Genomic DNA, 23831 nt, shown 5'->3' with positions numbered 1-23831 from the left:
GAAACTGTCAAGCACTAAAAAGTCACAAAGCTGAAGTCAGTTTCTCATTCAAGTTTTCCCATTCCACCTTAAATGATGCCACAGTTACATTCTGATTTTAACGAAAAACATTTTACGAGAAATTATTCTACTTTCACATTAAAGTTTCCTGTCGGAGATGCGAGGAAAGCGAATATAGTTGGGATAAAGCTTAAAGCAGAGCGAAATAAGTCTGCGTTTTTGTTTGTTATTTTTTTATCCTATATTCGTCCTATACATAGCCCACCCTGGACTTTACAGCTATTGCACTGGTGCACCCCCCCACAAATCATTTCTTTTTAGATAAGCGACAAAGAAAGTGTCAAAATACATTTGTTGTAGCCAGTGAGTGTGTTTACATGCACTCAGTAATCTGATCATCAAATTTCTGCAGTTATCTAATTATTCAAATGGTCATGTAAACAGCGCACTCTGATCTAGAAATCCGATTAAGAAATCCGATAACGAGAGCTGGATTTTAGCTCAGTACTCAGATTTCTCAGTGCACGTAGACTCTTACTCAGATTTCTTTCGGATTTCTCAGCCTGCGCATGTGCAGAAACAGACCGTGGTACTGGAACTAGGCGAGCAGCGTCGTAGGATGGCAGCAAAACACTTTTGAAGTGGCGCTTCAAAAGCATGACTACATGCTTGATGAAATGAAGGATTTAAATATTGTATGTTCATGTTTTCAGGTAAAGTGGTGCCGTGTTTAAAAAAAAAAAAAAAAAAAAAAGCTACAGCATGAAGTTGGTCTTTTATGTTACCTTTACGTCACGTCGTCTTCTGTGAGTTTTTTGGCTGGTTGTAAAGCAAAAATCTGATTACTGCCTGAATTATGTAGACCTGGTGTTTCCCCATTATCTGATTACTCAAATGTAAACACGTTGATTGGATTACTGACAAAATCTGATTTTCTGCAGTTATCGGATTATTAAGTGCATCGTTTGGAGACTGTGGCTCTGTCTAAAGACAGGAGGCTGAGCTGGAGGTGGCGGAGATGAAGATGCTGAGATTTTCGTTGGGAGTGACAAGGATGGACAAGATTAGAAACGAGCAGATCAGAGGGACAGTGAAGGTGGAGCAGTTTGGAGATAAAGCCAGAGAGGCCAGGTTGAGATGGTTTGGTCATGTGTTGAGGAGGAATAGTGGATATATTAGTCAAAGAATGTTGGAGATGGAGCTGCCGGGCAGAAGGAGAAGAGGTAGACCTCAGAGAAGGTTTATGGATGTAGTGAAGGTGGACATGGAGATGGTTGGTGTGAAAGTAGAGGAGGCAATGGATAGGGCAAGATGGAGGCAGATGATCCACTGTGGCGACCCCTAAAGGGAGCAGCCGAAAGAAGAAGAAGAAGATCGGATTATTAAGTGTATGTAAATGTGCTCATTGTGATCACTGCCACTGTAAAGAAATCTATATGTTTCTCTACAATGAACCATTTCACATGAAACCACTGTGAACAAGTTTGTTTTCTTCTTAATGGTTTTGAAATTTTTAAAAATTGGTATAATTCCCCTTTAAATTTGATGTACATTAATGTAAATGTACCATTTCTGTTGGTTCATTTATCATGTTCACACATTTTAAAGGGCCGCTGACATTTTCAAATGATGTAAAGGAATCTAAAAAAAGGCTTTTATGTGACAGCAATACACACGGCAAAACTTGGATCAGTGTTGTGTGTAGGGAGCTGCTGGCCTCTGCCCTTTTTAATGCTCTTGTCACTGTCCTCTGTCCAGGCAAATTTTTCTGCAGTTCCTGGTTGGTGGTTTGCATTCCAAATGTCCTTAAAAAGGGCTCAATGTATGTTTAGAGCCCCATGACTACAGCTGAGCGTGCAGTAGATATGTGTTAATGCAGTCTAATATTGACACTTGATTACAGAGGTGGAGAAATTTGACTGTAGTTCTCAGGATTGCAGCCTGTAGGAACCGATCAGCAGCGTCCAGGAGCGGCCGAAACATCAGCATGCAAAAGCTGCGGGCTCTGGCTTTGCCGCTTGTTTCGGTGCAGAGACAGAGTGTCTGTCCTGGGGGGCGACGGTGTGCTGCGCTGGAGCAGATGAAAGTCCAACCAGCCAGCAGACTCAGATCTGGAGCCAAGCAGGTGTATCAGTAACACAGCAGGGTCTGTGGATGGGAATACAGACCGAGCTGCAAACTGTTCAGTGTATTATACACATTTAAAGGGCCCGTATCCTTTATATCCATATCTCTTTATATCCTAGAATTAAACAGGCTGGTTTTGTTGTACATAAATGAGTTCTATTCTGATTGGCCTTGCCTCATACTGAAAGCCAAGTCTGGGCTCAGACACTCCTTATAACTTGACTGGGAATGGGCGGGGCTTAAGTGTTGTAGTCAGAATTGGTGGATGCACATTTGGTGGTGATGCACATTTGTTTTTCACAAAAAGTTCATTATTCCAAATGGGCTATTTTTACAGCGTAGTTTCCATGTATGGGCTGTATTGCCTGTATCGCATTGATATGGGTTGATGGGAAAACACTGCGATATTTCTCAAGTACATACTGGATCAGCATCACAGAGAAGTGTAGTATTTCTTATTGTAGTCCTTAGGGCTACAAACGCAATATGATGAATAAAATGTGAGTATTTTAGCGCAGTAGCCCAGCAACACCTACATATTCTTCTCTCCCAGTGAATGTCATAAATACATCATCAAATATTGCCTTTTTGCATGATAGGAGCCCTTAATGCTATAAACATGACAGCAGTCTTACGATGCTTTATTATCGTCTCAAGATACACTTAGTTTAGTTCAAATTTACTTTATTCACCTGATAAAAAAAAGATTAATATATTACAATACAGGGAATAAGAAGAGAAAGTGTTAGTTCAATTAAAGTGTTAGTTCAATTAATAATATAAAAGTGTATATAATAATAAAACTAAATCTATTTGATATGTGTATGCAGAATATAACAAGAGGGAAAAAAAGATAATTATGAAATGTATTTATGTGATTAAGAAGGAGAAAAAAAAAGGAAAGAAAATAAACCACCAAAATACCTGCATTACATATATACAAATCGCTGCTGTCGGAAGAAAACCTCTTCATTTTTGTCATTTTTCAGTTTTTGCCATAACTTGAAAATGCTTGTTACGCTTTACATTCTGTGTAAATGTCATGATAAAGGGACCAAAACAAACAGCCCAAAATGACTTGGAAAAAGTCTGGTTCCATTGACTTACATTAAAAGTCAAGTAGGTTTTTTCCTTCTCCTGTAAAGTTACTATCTTGGAGGTACGAGGTTTTGTCCTGACAGCAGCGAGATGTAACAGTTTGTAAAAGAACAGGCTTTGGTTTGGTTGTGTACACTCGTACACATATCTGGCTGCAGTGAACGTTGATGGACCTTCTCCTTTTATGATTACTAATTTATCTTTATCTCCCAACGTCCTGAAGTTATTTATTTGTTTTTCAAATTGATTAAAATATTTATTACTGATAGATTCATGTGATGAGATGTTGGGCAGTTCAGTAGGAGGTGCTCCTCTGTCTCCACCTCACTTGTCCTGCAGTGACCACACTCTCTCTGCTCTCACTAACCAGGGCTTTTTAAACCTGCCACTTACTGTCCACTTTAGAAACCCCTTCCTTGTAGCTCCAACTTGCTGTGTACAGTTATGTTGCAAATCTGTATGTGTAGTTTACTTTAGCCTTTCAATGGTGGTCAGTTTCTGACCACAGAGCTGCTCTTGTCTGGATGATATTGGGTGGTGTTCCACTGTCAACCTAGCAGTGACACTTATGTATACTACTCCAGGAACACCACAGCATCTGATACACTCGCACCAGAACCACACACACTCTACCCATGTCAGTGTGACTGCTGTGCTGAGAAAGATTCACCATCCTGATAATATCTGGACAGCAACAGTCTTCTGCTGTCCGTCAACAAAGATGGATGGGGTAGATCAACTGTAGCAACAGATGAGCTACATATTGTAGGTGCTGCAAATGAAATGGTTAATGAGTGTGCATAATAAATTGATTATTGATGGTGTATCACATTTTAAATCTAGACAATAGACTGTGTATAAAATAGGAATAGAGAGCTCCATCTGGAGCTGACATTAGAGGCTGAAATGGAGGAAAGGAAGAGCAGAGTGACCTGGATGTAGAAAAATGAGGTTAAAGGAGAAAAATCTCTCTCCCCTCCTTTCTCCCCCCCCTTCTCCCTTCTCTCTCCCTTCCATCCTTTCTTCCTTGTCTCTCTCTCTCTCTCTCTCTCTCTCACTCTTTCTCTTCTCTCCTTTCTCCCTACTCTTCCCCCCTTTCTCCCTTCTCGCTCTCTTTATCTCTCTCTCTTCCTGCCCCCTCCCCTCTCTCCCTCTCTCTCTCCTCCTTTCCCCTTTCTTTCTGTCTTTATCTTTCTCTCCTTTCATCTTTCTCAGTTTCTCACTCTCCCTTTTCCCTGTCCTTCTTTTTACCTGTCACTCTTTGCCTCTCTCTCTCTCTTCCCACCCCTCGCTCTCCTCCTTTCCCACTTCTCTGTTTTTCTCTTTCTCTCTGCTTCCTTTGTCTTTCTTATCCTGTCTCTCACTCTCCCTTATTTTTCTCCTTTTTACCTCTCTTTGCCTCTCTCTTCCCACCCTCTCTCTCTGTCTCCCTTTCATCCTGTTCCACATCTCTGTCTCCTTCTCTCAAGTTTTCAAGTTCATCAGTGCTTTATTGGCATGAATGTAATGAAATGCACTGTTGCCAAAGCAATGAATAAGAAACTCACAAAAATAAATCATAAATAAGAAAAAGATATTATAGATTATAATAGAACACTAGAAAATAAGTTATTTATTTTCTCTCTCTGTACCTATATCATATCTGTCCGTTTCTCTTCTACTCTCTTTCCTTTCTCTCTTGCTCTTTCTCGATCTCCTTTCCCTCTCTTTTTGTTTCTTCTTTTTTCCTTCTTCTCACCCTCTCTCTTCCGTGCTTTCTTTTTCTCTCTGCTTCTTTTCCTCACTCTTTCTCTTCCTTGACTCACTCTCTCTTTGTTCTCTTTCTCTCTGCCCTCTCGTTTTCTCTCTATCCGTTTCTCTCTCACTGCTCTTGTCATTATTGCCTCTTCTCATCCCACATACAAGGATGAGTACAGAAGTGCTTATAAGCACTCTCACTACTATATGCCCTAATTTCCTCCCTCTCTCTCTCTCTCTCTCTCTCTCTCTCTCTTTCTCTCTTTCTCTCTCTCTCCCCCTTTCCCTCCCTCTCTCCCTCCCTCCCTCTCTCTTCCTCTCCCTCTCTCTCCCTCTCCCCCTCTCTCTCTTCCTCTCTCTCCCTCTCTCTTTCCCTCCCTCTCTCCCTCTCTCTCTACCTCCCTCCCTCTCTTTCTCTCTCTCTCTCTCTCTCTCTCTCTCTCTCTCTCTCTCTCTCTCTCTCTCTCTCTCTCTCTCCTTCCCTCTCTCTCCTTCCCCCTCTCTCTCTGTCCCTCTCTCTCTTTGTCTTTCTTTGTCTCTCTCTTGATCTCTGTCTCTCTCTGTCTCTCACTCACTCTCACTCACTCTCACTCACTCTCTCTGTCCATCTCTCTCTCTCTCTTCCCCTTTTGTAAGGCATGAGAGTGGATCTCTCAGCTGACGACAGCTGGAAGCTGATGCAGGCGATGAACAGAAAGAAGGAAGAGAGAGAGAGGGAGAGAGGGAGAGAGGGAGAGAGGGAGAGAGGGAGAGAGGGAGGGTGGGAGACAGAGGGGAGGGGATGTGAGCGATTGTCTGCAGGGCACAGTGATGAAGAAGAACTGCAGTCTCCCAGAGACTGCTGAGGACAGGGAGGGGGACCACGTTCTGTTATTGGACCATAACAAGCCTCTCCCACTTTTCTGTGGCCCCAGTCATTGGTCCCCAGCCGTGCTCATCAGCAGTGCTGCCTGTCTCTGCCAGTGAGCTTGGTGATGAAGCTGTGCTGTGATGTCAGGCAGAGCTGTGACGAGACGGCATAACAACACACACACACACACACACACACACACACACACACACACACACACACACACACACACAGAGAGCTCTGACTGAGCTTCACAGTTATACTCTGACAGACGGGAGAAAACAGAGAATATACTGACTACTGAGTAAATATTGCTGTGCTCTCTCTCGCTCTCTCTCTCTCTCTCTCCCTCCCCCACTCCCTCTCTTCTCTCTTTCTCTCATTCTCTCTCCCCTCTTTCTCTCATTCTGTCTCTTCCCCCTCTCTCTCTCTCTCTCTGTCTCTCTCTCTCTCCCTCCCCCTCTGTCTCTCTTCTCTCTTTCTCTCATTCTCTCTCCCCTCTCTCCCTCATTCTGCCCCCCCCCTCTCTCTCTCTCTCTCTGGTTTTTCCTTCTGTTTTTGCTCATATATTCTGTCTTTCTCTCTTTCTTGCTGACTATTTCTATCTCTCCCTTCATCTTTGTCTGACTCTCTCTCTCACCTCTCTCTCCCTCTCCTTTTCTCTTTCTCTTCTTCTTTCTCTCTTCCTCCCACCTTTTTGTTTCTATCTTCTTTCTCTCTCTATCTCTCTTTGTCTTTTTTCTCATTTAATTCATTCTCATTCTCTATTTCTCTCTCCCCTCTCTCACTCTCCCACTTTAGGTCTTTTCCTTTCTCTTTCTCTCTCTTACTTCCTCTTTCTCTTCTATCCAAGCCCCCCCCTTTCGTTCTCTCTCTCTCTCCTTGTGTCATTATTGCCTCTTTTCCATCAAGCACAAAATTAAAAAAAAGGATGCTGGGCTCAGTCTAGTGGGCATAAATATCTCTGAATAAAGACAGATTCAGGCTGTAGTTGGCGATGTGAGGGTGGTTAGTATATCTCAGTGTAGTCTTAGTGTGTAGAAACAGCAGGGAGGAATGAGCAGGAGACCTCATTCAGTCCCGGCGTCAGCTGACCCAGCAGGGAGCGCTCCAAATCTGCAGCCTGCTGAGTGTACACTACTCATTAAGGCACTAGGGAGATGTTTAACATCTGCAGAGTAAATATGGGGAAGTGAGTAAGCTTTGATTTGGGACACAGCCCTGTTGAGTCTGAGTATTATTTAAAGAAAGAGAGAGAGATGCGGGCATGTATGTGTATGTGTGGCTATTAGAGAGAAAAGTGTCAGTACGTATCATGTAGCTTTGATGGATCAGTGATCACTTGAAATAGATGTTATGGGGCAGATGAGGACATGCTGGAGAAGACCACCATGCAGTAATGTAATACTGTATTATATAATATCATTTTCCACTGCAAAATTATTACTGCAGAGGGCTTTTAATTTAAACGTGCCTGTATGTTTCCTTTTTTCTACAGCAAACAGGTTTTGGGCAGCAGGATGCTAACATTACTGCTACTGAGTGCTGATCAGTTGGCGAGCGGAGCAGCTCATTGGCTGTTCACGCTCAGTGATATTATGAATGTAAATGACGCACCGTTTTAAACTGCCATAACTCGAGTTTAAAAGCTCTTAGAAATACATGGTGTCCCTAAAAAATTGACATCATTTGAGATGTGAATGTCTGAGTAACTATATGCCCTGGCAAATGAAATTCAATAGGCTTTATGTTGAACAATACAAGATTTATTATTCAAAATTCAGAGGGATGTAGATTTTATAACCTGGACCTGAACATGATTGACTACGTCTTCCGATACTGGTGGTCGTCCAGATCCTTTTGCCCTGCACAGACAGCCTTCCTCTGTGAACTTTTGTGCCATGTCTAATTCCAGTTGGTGCATTTATTGAATTTTCTGGAAAATGTACGCTGTACACTCTTGTTTGACTGTGTTTGAGCATATTCCCCACCCCCACCCCAATTAAATTCTCTCCAATCCCAGCCGCTTGTTAGGACTCCCCCAATCACACAATGCCATCAATGCTAGGAGGGTAAAGGCAGCACAGGCTTCCTCCGAGTCCTGTGAAACCAACCACCGCTTCTTTTCAAACTGCCGCTCACGCAACGTCACAGGGCAGCCGAACGCGCTCGGAGGAAAACGCCAAACGCCAGATCTGTTACATCAGCTAACAGATGCCTGCACTGACTGGCATTGCATTGAGTGATGGGGGAGAAGGGGGCCATCCTACCCACCCAGAGAGAGCGAGGCCAGTTGTGGTCTCTTGGACTACTGGCTACGGACGGCTGTAGGATCACCAGGGATCGAACTTGTGATCTCCTGATGATGGGGCCAACGCTTAAACGGTTGTGCCACTCAGGAGTCTTGTTCGAGCATATTCTAACACACAAAATTCCTTTTCATGTCTAGTGAATGCCAGTCTTAAACCGGAAAACAATATTAAAAGTTAAACCTGGTTAGTTTTTACACATTTGGTTAAAATTTGAGGGAGAATTGGCGGTTGTTATTAGACTACGAAATGTCAGGTTTTTGGGACACCCTGTGTAACATCAGAAATGATTGTATTCATTTACATTAAAATGTTTAAGCATTTATGAACTATGATTTTGTTCAAATGCTCCATCTTAACCCATTCATTTTGGACTCGCTCACCAGCGCCCTCTAGTGTTTGAAAACCCGGAAGACATTACAGACTGGTAATTCTTCTCTCTACAAGTTCTCTGGAATTACCACTCTGTAGTCTATAGTTGACAAGTGATTGATTAGTCTATTAATTGGTGCAGCCCTAATGAATGTTAAGCTACATTTTGCTGTTTAAAAGAACATTCACAATATAACGTTATTCTCTATTGATGTTCATGGCCAATAATTATTATTACTTCAGTAAACTGTGCTGAAGGGCTGGTGGAGAGCGGCCAAGGTAAAACATATGCGTCTCTCCCAAACTTCACGTAAAATGTTGAAGATCTGCCTATTTCAAAGTATTTTGTCCCACCATAAAGGGTGCAACATTGACTTCAGCCTTGCCACAAAGTATTCATGCAAATCACCTTTAGCTTAGTGCTAGCAAACTATTATAATCCTATAGGGGTGCTAGCAGACGTTAGCTTAACGGTTGAGCTGGATTTTTCCTTATGTTATGGCCACTTTCTGACATTTGTGGCCTAAAATGAAGGCCTAACTCTGATAGTCACATTTTGCCCCTGGTGCTTTGCCTTAGTGACACTTTGTGTTTTTGTTTGATTGCAAATGTGAGCAAACTGTCGCAGCTCTGTTTGAGTGGGAGTCATGGTGGCTCCAGGTGGCGTGGACGGTAGATAATGGTCAAGCAGGCATGAGCTGCAACGTCTGACGTTAGACTTAAAGGGCTGGACTTGCAAAACCTGTGTGACTGTGCTCTCAAATATCACTCCAAACACATATACACACTTGTACACATGCAGATATACAGCAGAAAAGAGACAAAACAAAGGTGTGTTAGATCAAACACACACACAGAGTGCGCACACACTCATCGGTGACACTCCCTGACTTGTTTTCTGTATACACTTGACTTATCATTCTCTCTCTCTCCCCTGCTCTCTCTGTGATAAGTTCATTTTACCTCTCTCACCCACACATACACATAACCCTGTCTCAGTGTCTTCCCGCTGGTGCGCACGCTCAGCCCTGCAGTTATGGCTGTCCCTCACAGTGACACAGGCATTGAAATAGAAAAGGAGAGTGGGGCCACAACAATGGCTTTATTATGACTGTCAGCAGCCATCTCCAATTCTCTTATTCCCTCCACACATCAGAGTACATGTAGGCAAGGGCAGCACACAGACAAACACAAACACACACACACACACACACACAAACACACACACACGTTTGACAGGACATGGGGTTATACACATGTCTCATATGTATTAGATATATATTAGATATAAGTGTATATATGAAACCATAATGCTTCTTAACACACGCACGCACACACACACACATACTCACACACACATTTATTTACCTGTAAGTAAAAACATATCACTGTTGTCGGAACAAAACCTTATTTCTCCAAAATGGTAACTTTACAGGAGAAGGAAGAAACCTTCTTTACTTTTAACGTACGTCAATGGAACCAGACGTTTTTCCAAGTAATTTTGGGCCATTTCTTTTAGTCCATTCATGATGAAATTTACACACAATGTAAAGCATTTTCAAATTGTCAAAAACTGAAAAATGTTAAAATTGGAGATATGAGGTTTTATTCCAACAGCACACACACATATGTGTATATACACATATAACACACCATATAAATTCACATATGGAGACACAGTTTCAGTTGACAAAGTGCATTTGTGTCACGTACATTCAAGCCACTGCACACAGAGGTCACTGCCACTGACCACAAACAGAAAAGACACCCAGCGATGGCTTTTTCATGGGAATAATAAGAACATTAAACGGTGATAATTCTGTGATTTATAATGATATTTTATAATTATTTATTATTTGTTTAGAATGAAGACATAAGACCCCGGCTTCAAGTAAATATAGGGCAGTAACTTTTACTGTAAAAGGACAGAATGCTCAGCTGTAAAATAAGAACATGTAGCAGTTTTATTTGGAGCATTTCTATTGGTCCATTCAACAGTAAAGGCTCATACAACATGAAGGGACAATGTGAGTTTGCAAAAGGCGTAAAAAATAAAAAGAAAAAAGAAAAAAATGGAGTTTGAAGATTTTGTACATGACAGTGGGGGTAGCAACAAAATATGTTGTTACTCCCACTTTTTGAGGGTAGCAACAAAATATGCACGGGCTCAGAGATGAGAGGGGAATTTATTTGCCCTCTCCACTCTCAACGCCAGTCAAATAAAAATATTGCTGTGCTCTTGCTCGCTCGCTTGCTCTCTCTCTCTCTCTCTGCCTCTCTCTCTCTCTCTCTCTCTCTCTCTCTCTCTCTCTCTCTCTCTCTCTCTCTCTCTCTCTGCCTCTCTCGCTCTCTCTCTGCCTCTCTCTCTCTCTCTCTCTCTCTCACTGTCATTTGCATATGCGTGGGTGATAAGGGAAAGGCACATTACCCCCCTCCTTTCCCTGCCTCACCCAACTCTGACCAGGCCAGCTGACTATTGACACTCCAAACTTTTCCATAGGCTGCCCTCACACGGAAACACAGAAGGAAGTGCAGAGACACGCATACATAGGGCTAGGCAGGAGTTTGAAACCTCTGGTGGGGCCTGACTGTTTCAGGGGTTAACATATTAAAATCTGTGTATTTGTGCACAATGATTTTGGATAATATCTCTTTACATTAAGACTAAACAACGTTTTCGCTTTCTTTTATAAAGTTATTTTGGGTATATGTGTATATATACTGACACTTAAATGAATGTGGGACATGTTACTGTTACAAGGACTTGTGTATATGAATACAGGAGACATATTTTTAGTATGTTATATTATTATCTTGTTATATTATTACATACAGGTCACACACACACACACACACACACACACACACACACACACACACACACACACACACACACACACATCGTCTCTGTCACTCAAAAACTCCACTTGCCCTTTGCAGTGTGTCAAAATTTCATAATGAATAGACAGAAATGGTCCACAGTTTTAAAAAAAGTATTTTTAGCTTTGACCTCAATTAAAGGTTACTGTTTTTCATCTGCTGTGCACTTTTGGAGCTACAAGAAAAGTTGAAAAATTCAGTTGACACTCTGGACATTTCCATAGGCTGCCAGCAGCACGGAAACACAGGAGGAGGTGCAGAGAGAGAGATGCAAACACAGGACTAGGCAGAATTTGAAGAGCGTTTTTTTTTTTAATATATAGAGAGAATCATAAAGTGTGCAGGACCTGGTAGATCATAAAAACTGTCCCCAGCAGATAAACATCATTTACAATTTTCATCTTTGACAGAGAGACGAAAATCAAGCTGTACTGTTGCTTCAGATCTGAGAATTCCTTACTGGGAAAAAGAAATGTACAAACAGGGACGACAACTTGCAATAGAACCCCAAAACGGGACGTCTGAGATGTGGTTTTACGAGCTGATGAGTGTAAATGTATATTTGGGATTGCTTGAATTATGAGAAGCAGAAAGTTCAACCAACTTGGAGGACTGAACTTTGGAGATGTGCAGTTTTCCTTTCTGTCTCATAAAAGAATGCATGCTTTAGTAAAGACAAACAGTGGAAAATTCTATATTAAATATGTTTTCAGATTTTCTCTGACTTGGGAAAAATCAGTAACTTGAATGGCCGTTTTGACAGGCAGTTCAGTAAATAATTGGATGGTCTTTGACACAGTACTGTATGTAATTTACTAATGCACATTACTTGCATATTGTTGCTAGTCAAAAGAAAAACATGCAATTTTCATTTGACCACAGCAGTTCTCCTGTAAATTGTGTGAAAATTTTATGATGATTGGATAGAACATAGAATAGAAATGCCCCAAAATCTATTACAATAAAATCTCTTTACGCTGACTTCCATTAAAAATTAAGGGCGTTTTCTCTCTCCTGTACGGTTGCCCTTTTTTGGAGATACTTGTTTTTCTTTGGACAGCAATGATACACCAAATATCGCATTTATATAATGCTGAAACAGTCAGCTTACGTATGATTAGAGGAAGTACAGGACATTCCTCCAATAACTGACAGTCAAATGTACATGTGGTCAGACAGGGCATCTCCGGCAATTTCCCTAAACGTGTAGTTTAACCCACATCTCTAACTTCCTAAGGTTAGATGTTTTACTAGTTTGACTGTGACACCACCCAGTTTGAGAGCTTTTCTTTTTTATTTAATATTTAAATGTCTTTTCACTGTTATGAGTCATACAGGAAAACTCTTGATTTCCATTTTAATGGCCCTCCCAGCGTGGGTGAGCATAAGAAAGGAGCTAGAATGCAGAGCCCCGAGTAGAACAAAGAGCAGACTGACAGGTAGTAGTGAGAAAATACGTTCTATAACTTTTCAGTGACAATGCCGCCGTGCCAATAATAACCACACACGTTAATTACTGCTGACTCACAGGCAGCTTCCGTCTCCTGCACCGTGACTCATGTCTGTAATGGCTGAAAAGGCCTAAAACAGTTATACATTTACTGGCTTTATGGAGGAATCTTTTTAAGTAAACTATATTTTACAATAAGCATGTATTTACAGTTAAAAACACCACAACAGTGTAAAACGCATGTTGCCCTTTACATAGTCTGTAAATTTTATGCTGAATGGAGCAGAAGAAATGACTCAAAATAATTTGGGAAAAAATTATATTATATTATAAAAAAGTATATTTTTGCTTCCTTTGTAAAGTTACCATTTTGGAGATACAAGGTTTTGTTCCAACAGCAGCGATATATACAGGGAGATTCACTTGAAAGAATGTTCTGTTGTAGCTCCCGTTAGGATGAAACAATCTGAACCAAATAAGCTACATACCTTGATGTATGTGTAACCGATTGCATTGCTTGTGATGCTGGAAGTGATCTCTGTTTTCTGCCAGACACATGAAGGGGTACAGGGGGCTGTACCCGGAAGTTGCAGACCAAGGTTTTTATACACACACACACACACACACACACACACACACATATGTGCATATATATATATACGCACATACATACATACATACATACATACATACATACATACATACACATATATAATTACTGTTATTGTCACATTAAGGTATATACATATGTAACACCGTACAGATGACCATGTTCTGAACTTGTATTAAAACGCATGTGGGTTAATTTGTGTATGTTTGGACTTGCATGAGTGAACACATCAGGAAGTGTGGGACAGTTTACATGAATAAAGGGCAAAGTGTGTGTGTGTGTTATGCCGCTGTGTCAAACATACTGGTGTGTATGTGTGTGGGTGTTGTTAAACATGCAGCTGTGTGAGTGTGTGTGTTTGTGTGTGAGCATGCTGGGAGAAGGTATTTCCCTCCAGGCCGCTGCACTGTCTTCACACACACTGCTCAATGATGAATATTTGATAAAGATGTTGAACATGAGCCTCCACACTTCCCACACAAGAGTCCCAACATGTACGAGGGAGCGATATGATGAACAGGGCTGACACTGTTGATTACTTTACTATACACTTACTCTGTGGAGTATTGTAATGTTCAATTAAGTAGTCAAAGTTTTGAAAATGAGGCTTAACAATTTGTATTTAATTATAAGGCCTTGTGAAGAATGCTATAGGATGTTGGCTGCTTATGTGTGCAAACATCCAGCAGTGGGAGCTCTTGCTGGTTTCACCTGTTGATAAAACTGCAAAAGGTGAAACACAGCACCTTAGTTTTACTTCTTTTATTATTTTATAACAAAACAGACTAAAACGCCCAGACTAATATCTCAGATTGCAAACAAAAAAAAAAACATCTAATGAAATTCTGTGCTTAAAGCCTACCTTGACTAGACACTAGAAGACTATGCTGATCCTTCGGCACAAACCAGCTCACCTGAGATCTGTGCTGTATGTGGGATCTGAATTTAGTGCATCTTAAAATTTAAATAGAATATTCAAAAACAATTTGAGGATGGATTGTTTTGCCCAAAATTGAGTGAATACCACACAAAAACCAAATATTAGGAAGCAAACATCTGTATCTCATCCATGCTGGGCAGCACACATATTTGGCCATATATTATTGTAGGGGTGCCACTGAATTACCTGACAGTACTTTTTTTCTGAGCAAATTGTGGCACCACCAGACCTTTCAGAACACTGATCAATTGCTTTTTTCATTAACAAGAGGTTTAGAAGAGGCTCCCAGGAGGCTAAGCTTAAACATGGATGAACATTCAGTCTATGGATGAGAAGTAACTGGGCCTGATTCACTGGATGTAGTGTTGCAAAGCTTGTGAAACAGTAATTAAAAAAACAACATGCTTAGGTTCCACAAGTGATCAAATCACTTGTTTCTAAGCAACTGAATGAAGGCCATTGGGGTTATATTGTGACTGTGGTAAGCTTTACAACATATATACACATTATTGAACCTTTGATGCGACGTGGTTAAAGGAATTCAGGGAGTACCGAGTGTCCAGTGAAGACACTCTAAAATATATTTAGTTTACTTAATTGCATTATGTGGTAACACTTTATTTAGAGTGGTACTTTGTAGATTATTAAGAAACTCTTAGAGTATCAGTAACACATCGACAACATATCGGTGAAGTAGCAGTAGTGCAGCATCTGAATAAACTGAAGTAAATATCTTATAGCTGTAAATATCTTATAGCTTTTCTGTTGATAAATTACTTACATTCAGTAGATTATGTTGTTAATGTGTTACTTCCATTACACAAAACCCAACCCTACCTGCCTCAACCCAAAACCTACCCCTAACCCTCTCTCTGGCCCTAATCCTGACCCAATTTTAACCTCAACCCAAATTCTAATCCTAATCCTCACCCTGGCCCTAATCCTCACCCTAACCTTACCCAACCTTACCCAAAACCTTACTCTAACCCTGGCCCTAATCTTAACCTCAGCTTCAACCCAAAACCTAGTCCTAACCCTCACCCTGGCCCTAATCCTAACCTTAATATTACTCTAACCCTGGCCCTAAACTTAACCTTAACCTCAACCTAAAACCTAATCCTAACCCTAACCTTACTCAACCTTACCCAAAACCTAACTCTGACCCTGGCCCTAATCTTAACCACAACCTCAACCTAAAACCTAATCCTAACCTTCACCCTGACCCTATTCCTAACCTTAACCTTACCCAACCTTACCCAAAACCTTACTCTAACCCTGGCCCTAATCTTAACCTTAACCTCAAACCCAAAACCTAATCCTAACCCTCACCCTGACCCTATTCCTAACCCAAACGTTAACGTCAATCCTAATCCTAATTCTAACCTTCATATCACTGCAGTCAGAACAAAACCTTGTATCTTCTGAAGGGAAAGGCATTTTTACTTTTAATGTAAATCAATGGAACCAGACTTTGTTCCGAGCAATTTTGGGCCATTTCTTTTGGTCCATTTATGTTGAAATTTACAGACAATACACAGAACAGTAGGTATTTTCAAAATATGTCAGAAACTGAAAAACAACAAAAATAGAGATAGTTTTGGTATCCCCTTTTGGTAAAAGGGCCACTCAAAATAAAGTGTCACCCAATATGTACTAAACTTCCACATGAGTTTTGTCAGTTTTGTCTCTCAGTTTATATACTCTGCATTTGTATTTTGGAATATATTTATTAATGTTGAAAATATGTTTCTTTTTCAGTACAGATGAAGGGGTGCAAAAAAAGTCCTGTAGTGAAAAAAGCCCTGGCCTTTGTTACTTTATTGTCTGTAGTTATGATACAATAAAAACGGTACTGTGGAAATGCATTTTTAACTTTTAGAAAAATATTGAAAATGATTTGGAAATGATATATTAATTATTATTCTTTCTCTTTCATCAGTTCTGATCCTGGAACCAGTGGAAAGGGATGATCTGAGCGGAAAGACCCTTAAAATCACGGACTTTGGGCTGGCGCGGGAGTGGCATCGCACCACTAAGATGAGTGCAGCAGGCACCTACGCCTGGATGGCTCCGGAGGTCATTAAACTGTCCCTCTTCTCTAAGAGCAGCGATGTCTGGAGGTAAGAGAGCTTCAGGAGGCCTGGTTTTGAGCTGTTTACAGATCTGTTCCTGGAAAACCACAGCAACAGTAGAGTCGATTAGTTGTCATAGGTTGAAACGTGGATGCTGACATGGCATTTACTTAGAGAAAGTGCTCTATAGCATCAGTTTTGGCTCAAAACAGCTTGTTTGATTTTTGAGGTCAAGACAACCTTGTTTCAGTTGAGGTCAGTTAATTGCCAGGTTTAGTTGATATGTTAGAAATTACTTGCTGCACAGACAGAACTTTGAGAGAACCGACTCTGTGTTGAGCTGCTAGCAAACAAGGAGGGGCGAAAGAAGAGTAGTGAGACCCCCCGATAAAGCAGCCAGCACTTCTGCAACTGAAGCTTTCTTCATATCAAAAAATCATGTTAAAAATAGCATTTAAACACAATAAAAACAGCTTTCTAAATGCTGGCTTGCTCACTTACAGAGGCAAAAATGTAGTTCAGTTCGTTTTGTAAATCATGCACATTTCCATATACTGTGTATATATATATATATATATATATATATATATATATATATATATATATATTATCAACGCTACTGAAAAAAAAAGTAGCTCAACTGAGGGACAGGCTAAAATTGCATTTTATTTTCCAATGATTTTCAAGATTTCTGTATATTGGCCTAATTAGTTGAATGATTTTTCAAAATTTCTATATAATTGAATGGTTAGATGTAAACAAAGTCATTCAGAGTGGTTTGGTGTGAAATGCTCTGTTCTAGAGAAACTTACAGAGTCAGAATTGTTTACAGTTGTGGTGATAGGAACCAGACATCTGAAGTTTTATGCCTCTAAAAGCTACATTACATGAAGTTGTTAGATGCAATGGTTACGTCTACACTGATCCCTTAGACAAGTTTTATGACTGCTTTGAGATAAATCTTTGGCCTAAGACATATTTTTAAAGCTATTCACGATAAAGGGTGCATGAAGGATGTTGTAAGGCCAAATAGTGGGTAAAAGAAAACTTTACCATCATCAGCATTACATAAAAATTCAGAAGACACGTATAGGTTCACTGATCAATTTGGATAGTGAGGAAAAAGGGCTATTTGCATTCTAGATATCATGACTCCTGGTTCCAATCAACACCACTGTAAAGAAAACTGAAGTCACTAAGTTTCTCTGCAGTTAATTATTTTGACAGAAAGCCACTCTGAATGACTCTGTATACACCTCTACAATTTTACTTATGTAGACATTTCGATAAATTCTAATTTAAGGACCCTCAACAGCTGATACAGGTACTGTGAGCAAAGTTTGAGCTAAATGTGCCATCTGATGGACCCAAGTAACGGGCCTGCACACATCCAGTTGAGCTTATGAGGAGACTGCTAATTAGCTGTTGAATGGAATCAGATATATTAAAATAAGGCAAACATTTAGCCCTGCTTCAATTACAGTACTTGTCATTGCCTTTTGGACCAATTTTGTTTTTCTGGTCATCAGTTTTGGGGTGCTGCTATGGGAGCTGCTGACTGGTGAGGTTCCCTATCGGGAGATTGATGCCCTGGCGGTGGCCTATGGAGTGGCCATGAACAAACTGACCCTACCTATACCTTCTACCTGCCCTGAGGCCTTCGCTCAGCTGCTGGGGGGTAAGATGACCACACACAGAGTAGCTTTCACATCATCAGTACATCATTCCTTTCTTGGTCCTCATCTCACGTTCTCATTGTCCAACCAGTTTTGGTAACACGTTACTGAATTGCAGCTTTCCTAATGCTACGTACATAAGCCATGATAATTGACGTATACCTACATAAGCATTTATAAAGGCTTATTCCAATGAGGGTCAGTTGTCATCAAGGCTGCTTTTGTAAATTTTGATGTCAGCAAGTGACAAGTGATTCTTATTGGATTACCTTTATGGGCCACTTTACCTAATTAGTTAAAACGAGTAAAAAAAAAAAAACAATTTAAAGAAAGTATTCAGATCTTAGGTATTTACGAGGATTGTTTTATGATATATTTAAACCTAAGGTCTTACTTGAAATAGTAATAGGCTAAATATATACAAAATCATAATTTATAGAGTACTGTCCATTGAGAGGTGTCTGTCCCAAACCCTAACCCAGTGGTTGGCAACATAAATGTTAAGAAGAGCCATTTTGTTCTTTCACTAAAATTCAAACCACCTTGGGAGCCACATCATTTCATGTCCATTTTACCATCTTGGCTGTAAATATGTCTCAGTATGTTCTAATGCCCTAGTATAGGCTAAAGATATAAACAGAAATGCAGACTTACTTTGCTCTGCTTTAAGCTTTAGCTCAGCTGTAGCGGCTTTTCTCACATCTCCGGCAGGAAACTTTTCTGGAAAAGTAGAACAGTAGAACTGCAACAGGACTGTGCAGGCCAGTCAAGTTCTTCCACACCAAACTGGCTCATCCATGTCTTTATGGACCTGCTTTGTGCACTGGTGCACAGTCTTATTGGAACTGGAAGGGGCCGTCCCCAAACTGTTCCCAAAAAGTTGGGAGCACGAAATTGTTCAAAATCTCTTGGTGCTGAAGCTTCAAAAGTTCCTTTCACCGGAACTAAGGGGCCGAACCCAACTCCTGAAAAGCAGCCCTACACCATAATTCCCCCCCTCCACCAAACTTTACACTTGGAACAGTCAGACAAGTACTGTTCTCCTGGCAACCGCCAAACCCAGACTCGTCCAATGGATTCCCAGATGGAGACGCGTGATTCATCAATTCAGAGAACACGTCTCCACTGCTCTAGAGTCCAGTGGCGGCACTTTACACCGCTGCATTCGACACTTTGCATTGCGCTTGGTGATGTGAGGCTTGGATGCAGCAGTTCGACCTTGGAAACCCATTCCATAAAGCTCTCTATGCTGTTCTTGAGCTAATCTGAAGGCCACATGAAGTTTGGAGGTGTGCTCACTTTGTTATAATACCACTGACAGTTGACTGTGGAATATTTAGTAGTGAGGAAACTTCATGACTGGACTTAAAGCACAGGTGGCCTCCTGTCACGGTCCCACGCTGGAATTCACTGAGCTCCTGAGAGTGACCCATTCTTTCACTAATGTTTGTAGAAGCAGTCTGCAGGCCTAGGGACTTGGTTTTATAAACCTGTGGTCATGGAAGGGATTGGAACACCTGAATTCAATGATTTGGATGGGTGACTGAATACTTTTGGAAATATAGTGTATTTTGTGTTTTACTAAAATATTATGATGTTACAGTTTAACTGTTCAAAGCTGTGTTTGCAGGCCATGTACTTGTTCGAGTTCTGCTCAAAGTGAGCTAAAATGATCACTACTGAAACATTAGGTAAAGTCTGGGCAGTGTAATGATTGCTTTGCTAGTGGCTAAATGGAATGTTCAATTATTTATTTTAAATAATAATAATAAATATAATAAAAATAATAAACATAATTAAGGTATGGGGTCACTCAAAGCAAAAGGATTTTAGTCTCAAGTCCAAGTCAGTCAAAAGTCCGAAATGTCTTTCGAGCTTTGACATTGAATCAGTTCAGTAAAATGGCTCGTTCCATTACCACTCTGAACCGAGGGCTGCACAGTATATCATTAGTTAATCTTAGCTGTGATATTGGCTTTGCAATCCTGAGATCTCAGAAGGCTGCACTATGCAAATGAGCTCTCTGACAAATGACATTTTTCTCTATTGTGTGCTGTGGACATTCTGACCAAACTCAGATGTTCCAGATAAGATTCTGTGGGATCAGTGAAGGGATTCACTTGATCCAACAGTGAATTATGTAGGCCAATATATTGCAGGCCAGTCTCATATAATAGGTTCACCTACATGCTTCCAATGTATAGCAGTATAATTGCAATACTAGTGTCTTGTCCATAACATGCAGCTGTACCCTGAACTCTCTCTTTCTGTCTCCAGAGTGTTGGAGCCCAAACCCACACAGCCGTCCTTCCTTCAGCAGCATCCTGAAGCGTCTGCAGGCAATCGAGCAGTCGTCCATGTTCCAGATGCCTCTGGAGTCCTTCCACTCTCTACAGGAGGACTGGAGGCTGGAGATCCAGCAGATGTTTGATGAGCTGAGAGCGAAGGAGAAGGTACGAGCATTGCTGCTGCTCCTCTCTGTCAGAAATGTAGCACAGTGGCACGTCAGATGAAAGGCTCTGCAGATCCTTGCCAAGTAGGCCACATATTGTATAAGGAGATTTCTTATTCGTAGACTGTTAGAATTTTTTCTGTTGCTTTCAGAATGTCAGCTTTGATCTTAGTCCTGGAAGCGCTGTAGATGTATCATTTTATTTAGTGAATTATTTTAAAGGGGAATTCCACCAATTTCTCTAAATATCTGCTAAAAGTAAACAAAGTCTTTCAGAGGTGAAATACTTCACTTGTAGAGGAACTTCCCAACTTGGATTTTATTTACAGCGGCGGTGATGGAAACCAGGAGGCAAAATATCTACAACACAGCCATTTTATCTACTATCCAAAACCACCAGTGACCCCTACACATATCTTTTGAGTTTTAATACAGTGGAGGCCAAAAGTGTGAGACCACACTGAAAACAAAGAAAAGTTCTGACATTTAAAATAAAATACTCCAAATTCTGCATTATTTCTAGGTCTTAATTTGTGAAATTGACCATGTTAAGGCATTTGCAAAAAGAGTCAAGTCTTTTTTGTTGTTGTTGTTGTTGTTGGTGTTGTTGTGTCTCCTCCATTGAAACACATTCAGATGATTATCAGGGGAATTTGATCTACTGATTAGAGGCTTTTGCATATATTTATGGAGTTCATGCCAGCTGAAGCAAAAGGGGCACATACCAAACCTAAGGAATCCTAAAATTCATGTAAACCTCAAAATATTCTGTTTTTCACTTACATTGCTAGCTAATAATATGACTTATGTTAATAGATTTTGTATTAAATTAGAATGGAATGCAAAATAGAAGCATTTCAGGAGCATTTTCATCATTTTCTGAGACTTACAGAGCCCACTGTGTGTAACAGTGAAATGGTGAAATGTTAATGGTAAAATAGTGGTAGAACTGAAAAATACATTTGTTTAGTTTTCTTCAGTTTTCTCCATATTATTTGTGTAACTCTCCATGCTGAATACATTTTAGAAATATATTTTAAGCCGAAACGTTTTTCTAAAAATGGTCACAGAACAATGTCTCATGTGGTTCATGTGACAACTGTGACAGCTTTTAGAGACATTCCAGAGAAAGTGTTAGATGCCTGGTTCCTGTCAGCACTGCAGTGAACTATATGACTCAGTAGGTTTTTCAGGATTGGAGCATATCACATCAAACCCATCTAAATGACTTTGATTACATCTTAACCTTTAAATCGTGCAGTCCAAAGTTGAACCCTTTAAGAGTTATTCAGTAACTACTGCAAATGATTTAGTTACTACAAATCAACTTAAGTTATTTCTGTAGTTATGAGAGTGAGGAAATAAAGTGAAGGCCCATATACGGCTCCCTTAAGGGGTTTAAGAAGGCACCCCATGAATAAGCACATTATGACTCAGCGGGGATTAGCAGTAAAAAACAAATGTGTTTAATAAAGTCTGATACCATAACCCAGTTCCCTCCTCATACGTCAAATCACATTCATTTCCCGAATCTCACATTACTCTCCAGTCCTTTGCTTACTTTCATTGTGTCTGGTCCGTTAGAACTTCTGCTGCTGTTACTCTCAGCAGTGTTTAAATAACTGCTCCCCGTTCTCCTCCCTCAGGAGCTACGTTCCTGGGAGGAGGCGCTGGCTCGGGCTGCAGAGGAGCAGAGGGAGCAGGAAGAGCTGCTGAGGAGGCGCGAGCAGGAGCTGGCGGAGAGAGAGATCGACATTGTGGAGAGAGAACTGAATATCATCATCCATCAGATGTACCAGGAGAAGCCACACGTCAAAAAACGCAAAGGGCACTTCAAAAAGAGCCGGCTTCTCAAACTGGGCCGGGACAGCAACTGTATCAGTCTGCCCTCTGGTGGGTCAGAAGAAAAATGCACCTGCGTTTAAAATAGAAGTTTTAGAATCAAGGTTGAATTTGCTGTTCTAATTTTCCTTCATTTGTGACATTATGGGATTTTAAGAAAAGTCAGTAAACAGTTTTTAACAGTTTTGTAAAAGTTACAGTTCATGTCTGTCATGAGAACTTTTTAACTCCCTTTGTTTACACCATTTAGCAGTGCCAGCTCCCCTTTACATTGTCTGGGCAATCCATGAAGAACAGACTAGTAGACATTTCCAGTAGAACATCTACTAGTTTCATTAACACTTCACTGCATGAGCTTGCCATATGGCAACGAGTATTTCCCTAGGCTTTATATGTAAACTAGTATGTTTTTTTCTTATCATTAACTTGTGTTACAGTCCAAATTTCATTTTTTCACATCATGGTGAGGCTTGATGTCAAAAGCACTATTAATGTGTGTATATTTCACTTCAGAGGAAAAAACTGAAGCACGATTTGTGGGAATTTACAATGATTTTTTTTTATTAATTAGATCAGTTTAGATGCAATTGGCTTTATGTAAAATAATATTGTAGCTGCCCAAAGAAAAACACGTATCTCCAAACTAGTAACTTTACAGGAGAGGGCAAAAACATTCTTTTCTTTCAATGTAAGTTAATGTGAAGAGATTTTATTCTAAGCATTTTTGGGGCATTTCTTTTGGTCCAAGCTTCATGAAATTTTTACCAAGTGTAAACAATAGCTGCCACGCTCAAATGATGTAGAGAAGTAGAAATTTAAAAAAAAAGGAAGGTACATGTTTTTCTTTGGACAGTGACAATGTGATGTACTTGCTGCCATATGGCAACAGCATACAGTCATACAATGGAGAGGAAATTACTGTATTATCACTGGGCATTTATTTATATTATATAATTCACACAGTAAACAGATAATTGGTAAAGAATATTTATTCCTTCTTCTGTGCACTTGCTGAGAGGCTTATATGTGTCAGTTATGAATTGAAAGCACAAATGATCCAGGTCTGTTTGAGGGCTTACAGATATTCTGATAGATGTGTGTTTGTCCAGGAGTGACCAAGTTGTTTTTCTTGTGCAGATTTTGAGCATAAGATCACGGTGCAGGCCTCTCCCAGTGTGGATAAGAGGAAAACTCAGGGCAGTGAGAGCACCACTCCTCCGGCCAGTCCCGGGGTCATCCCCCGCCTCAGGGCCATTCGCTGTGAGTACATATATTAGAGCAGCAACCCAGCTTTAAAAGTCTACATTTGTGTTCTATTTCCAGCTTGAAGTATACCTGAGCTCAAATGCTGATTACCTGCCTTGTCCAGAACATACATTACTCTGTTTCTGCACAGTTTTAACCAATAATTTCCCT

General features: G+C 40.4%; 1 protein-coding gene across 1 annotated transcript in view; it reads left to right on the top strand.

Moving 5' to 3' along the window:
- Positions 1 to 23831, top strand: part of map3k10 (mitogen-activated protein kinase kinase kinase 10) — a 65232-nt gene that overhangs the window by 27396 nt on the left and 14005 nt on the right. Inside the window, exons 3-7 of the mRNA XM_017708046.2 lie at positions 16313 to 16493; positions 17975 to 18123; positions 20399 to 20574; positions 22220 to 22466; positions 23553 to 23675. Coding sequence (XP_017563535.1) covers positions 16313 to 16493; positions 17975 to 18123; positions 20399 to 20574; positions 22220 to 22466; positions 23553 to 23675 — 876 coding nt within the window. The remainder of the gene's footprint in view (positions 1 to 16312; positions 16494 to 17974; positions 18124 to 20398; positions 20575 to 22219; positions 22467 to 23552; positions 23676 to 23831) is intronic.

The sequence above is a fragment of the Pygocentrus nattereri genome, chromosome 7 (genome assembly GCF_015220715.1).
Source record: "Pygocentrus nattereri isolate fPygNat1 chromosome 7, fPygNat1.pri, whole genome shotgun sequence".
Lineage (NCBI taxonomy): Eukaryota > Metazoa > Chordata > Actinopteri > Characiformes > Serrasalmidae > Pygocentrus > Pygocentrus nattereri.
This window is presented reverse-complemented; position numbering and strand designations above follow the sequence as displayed.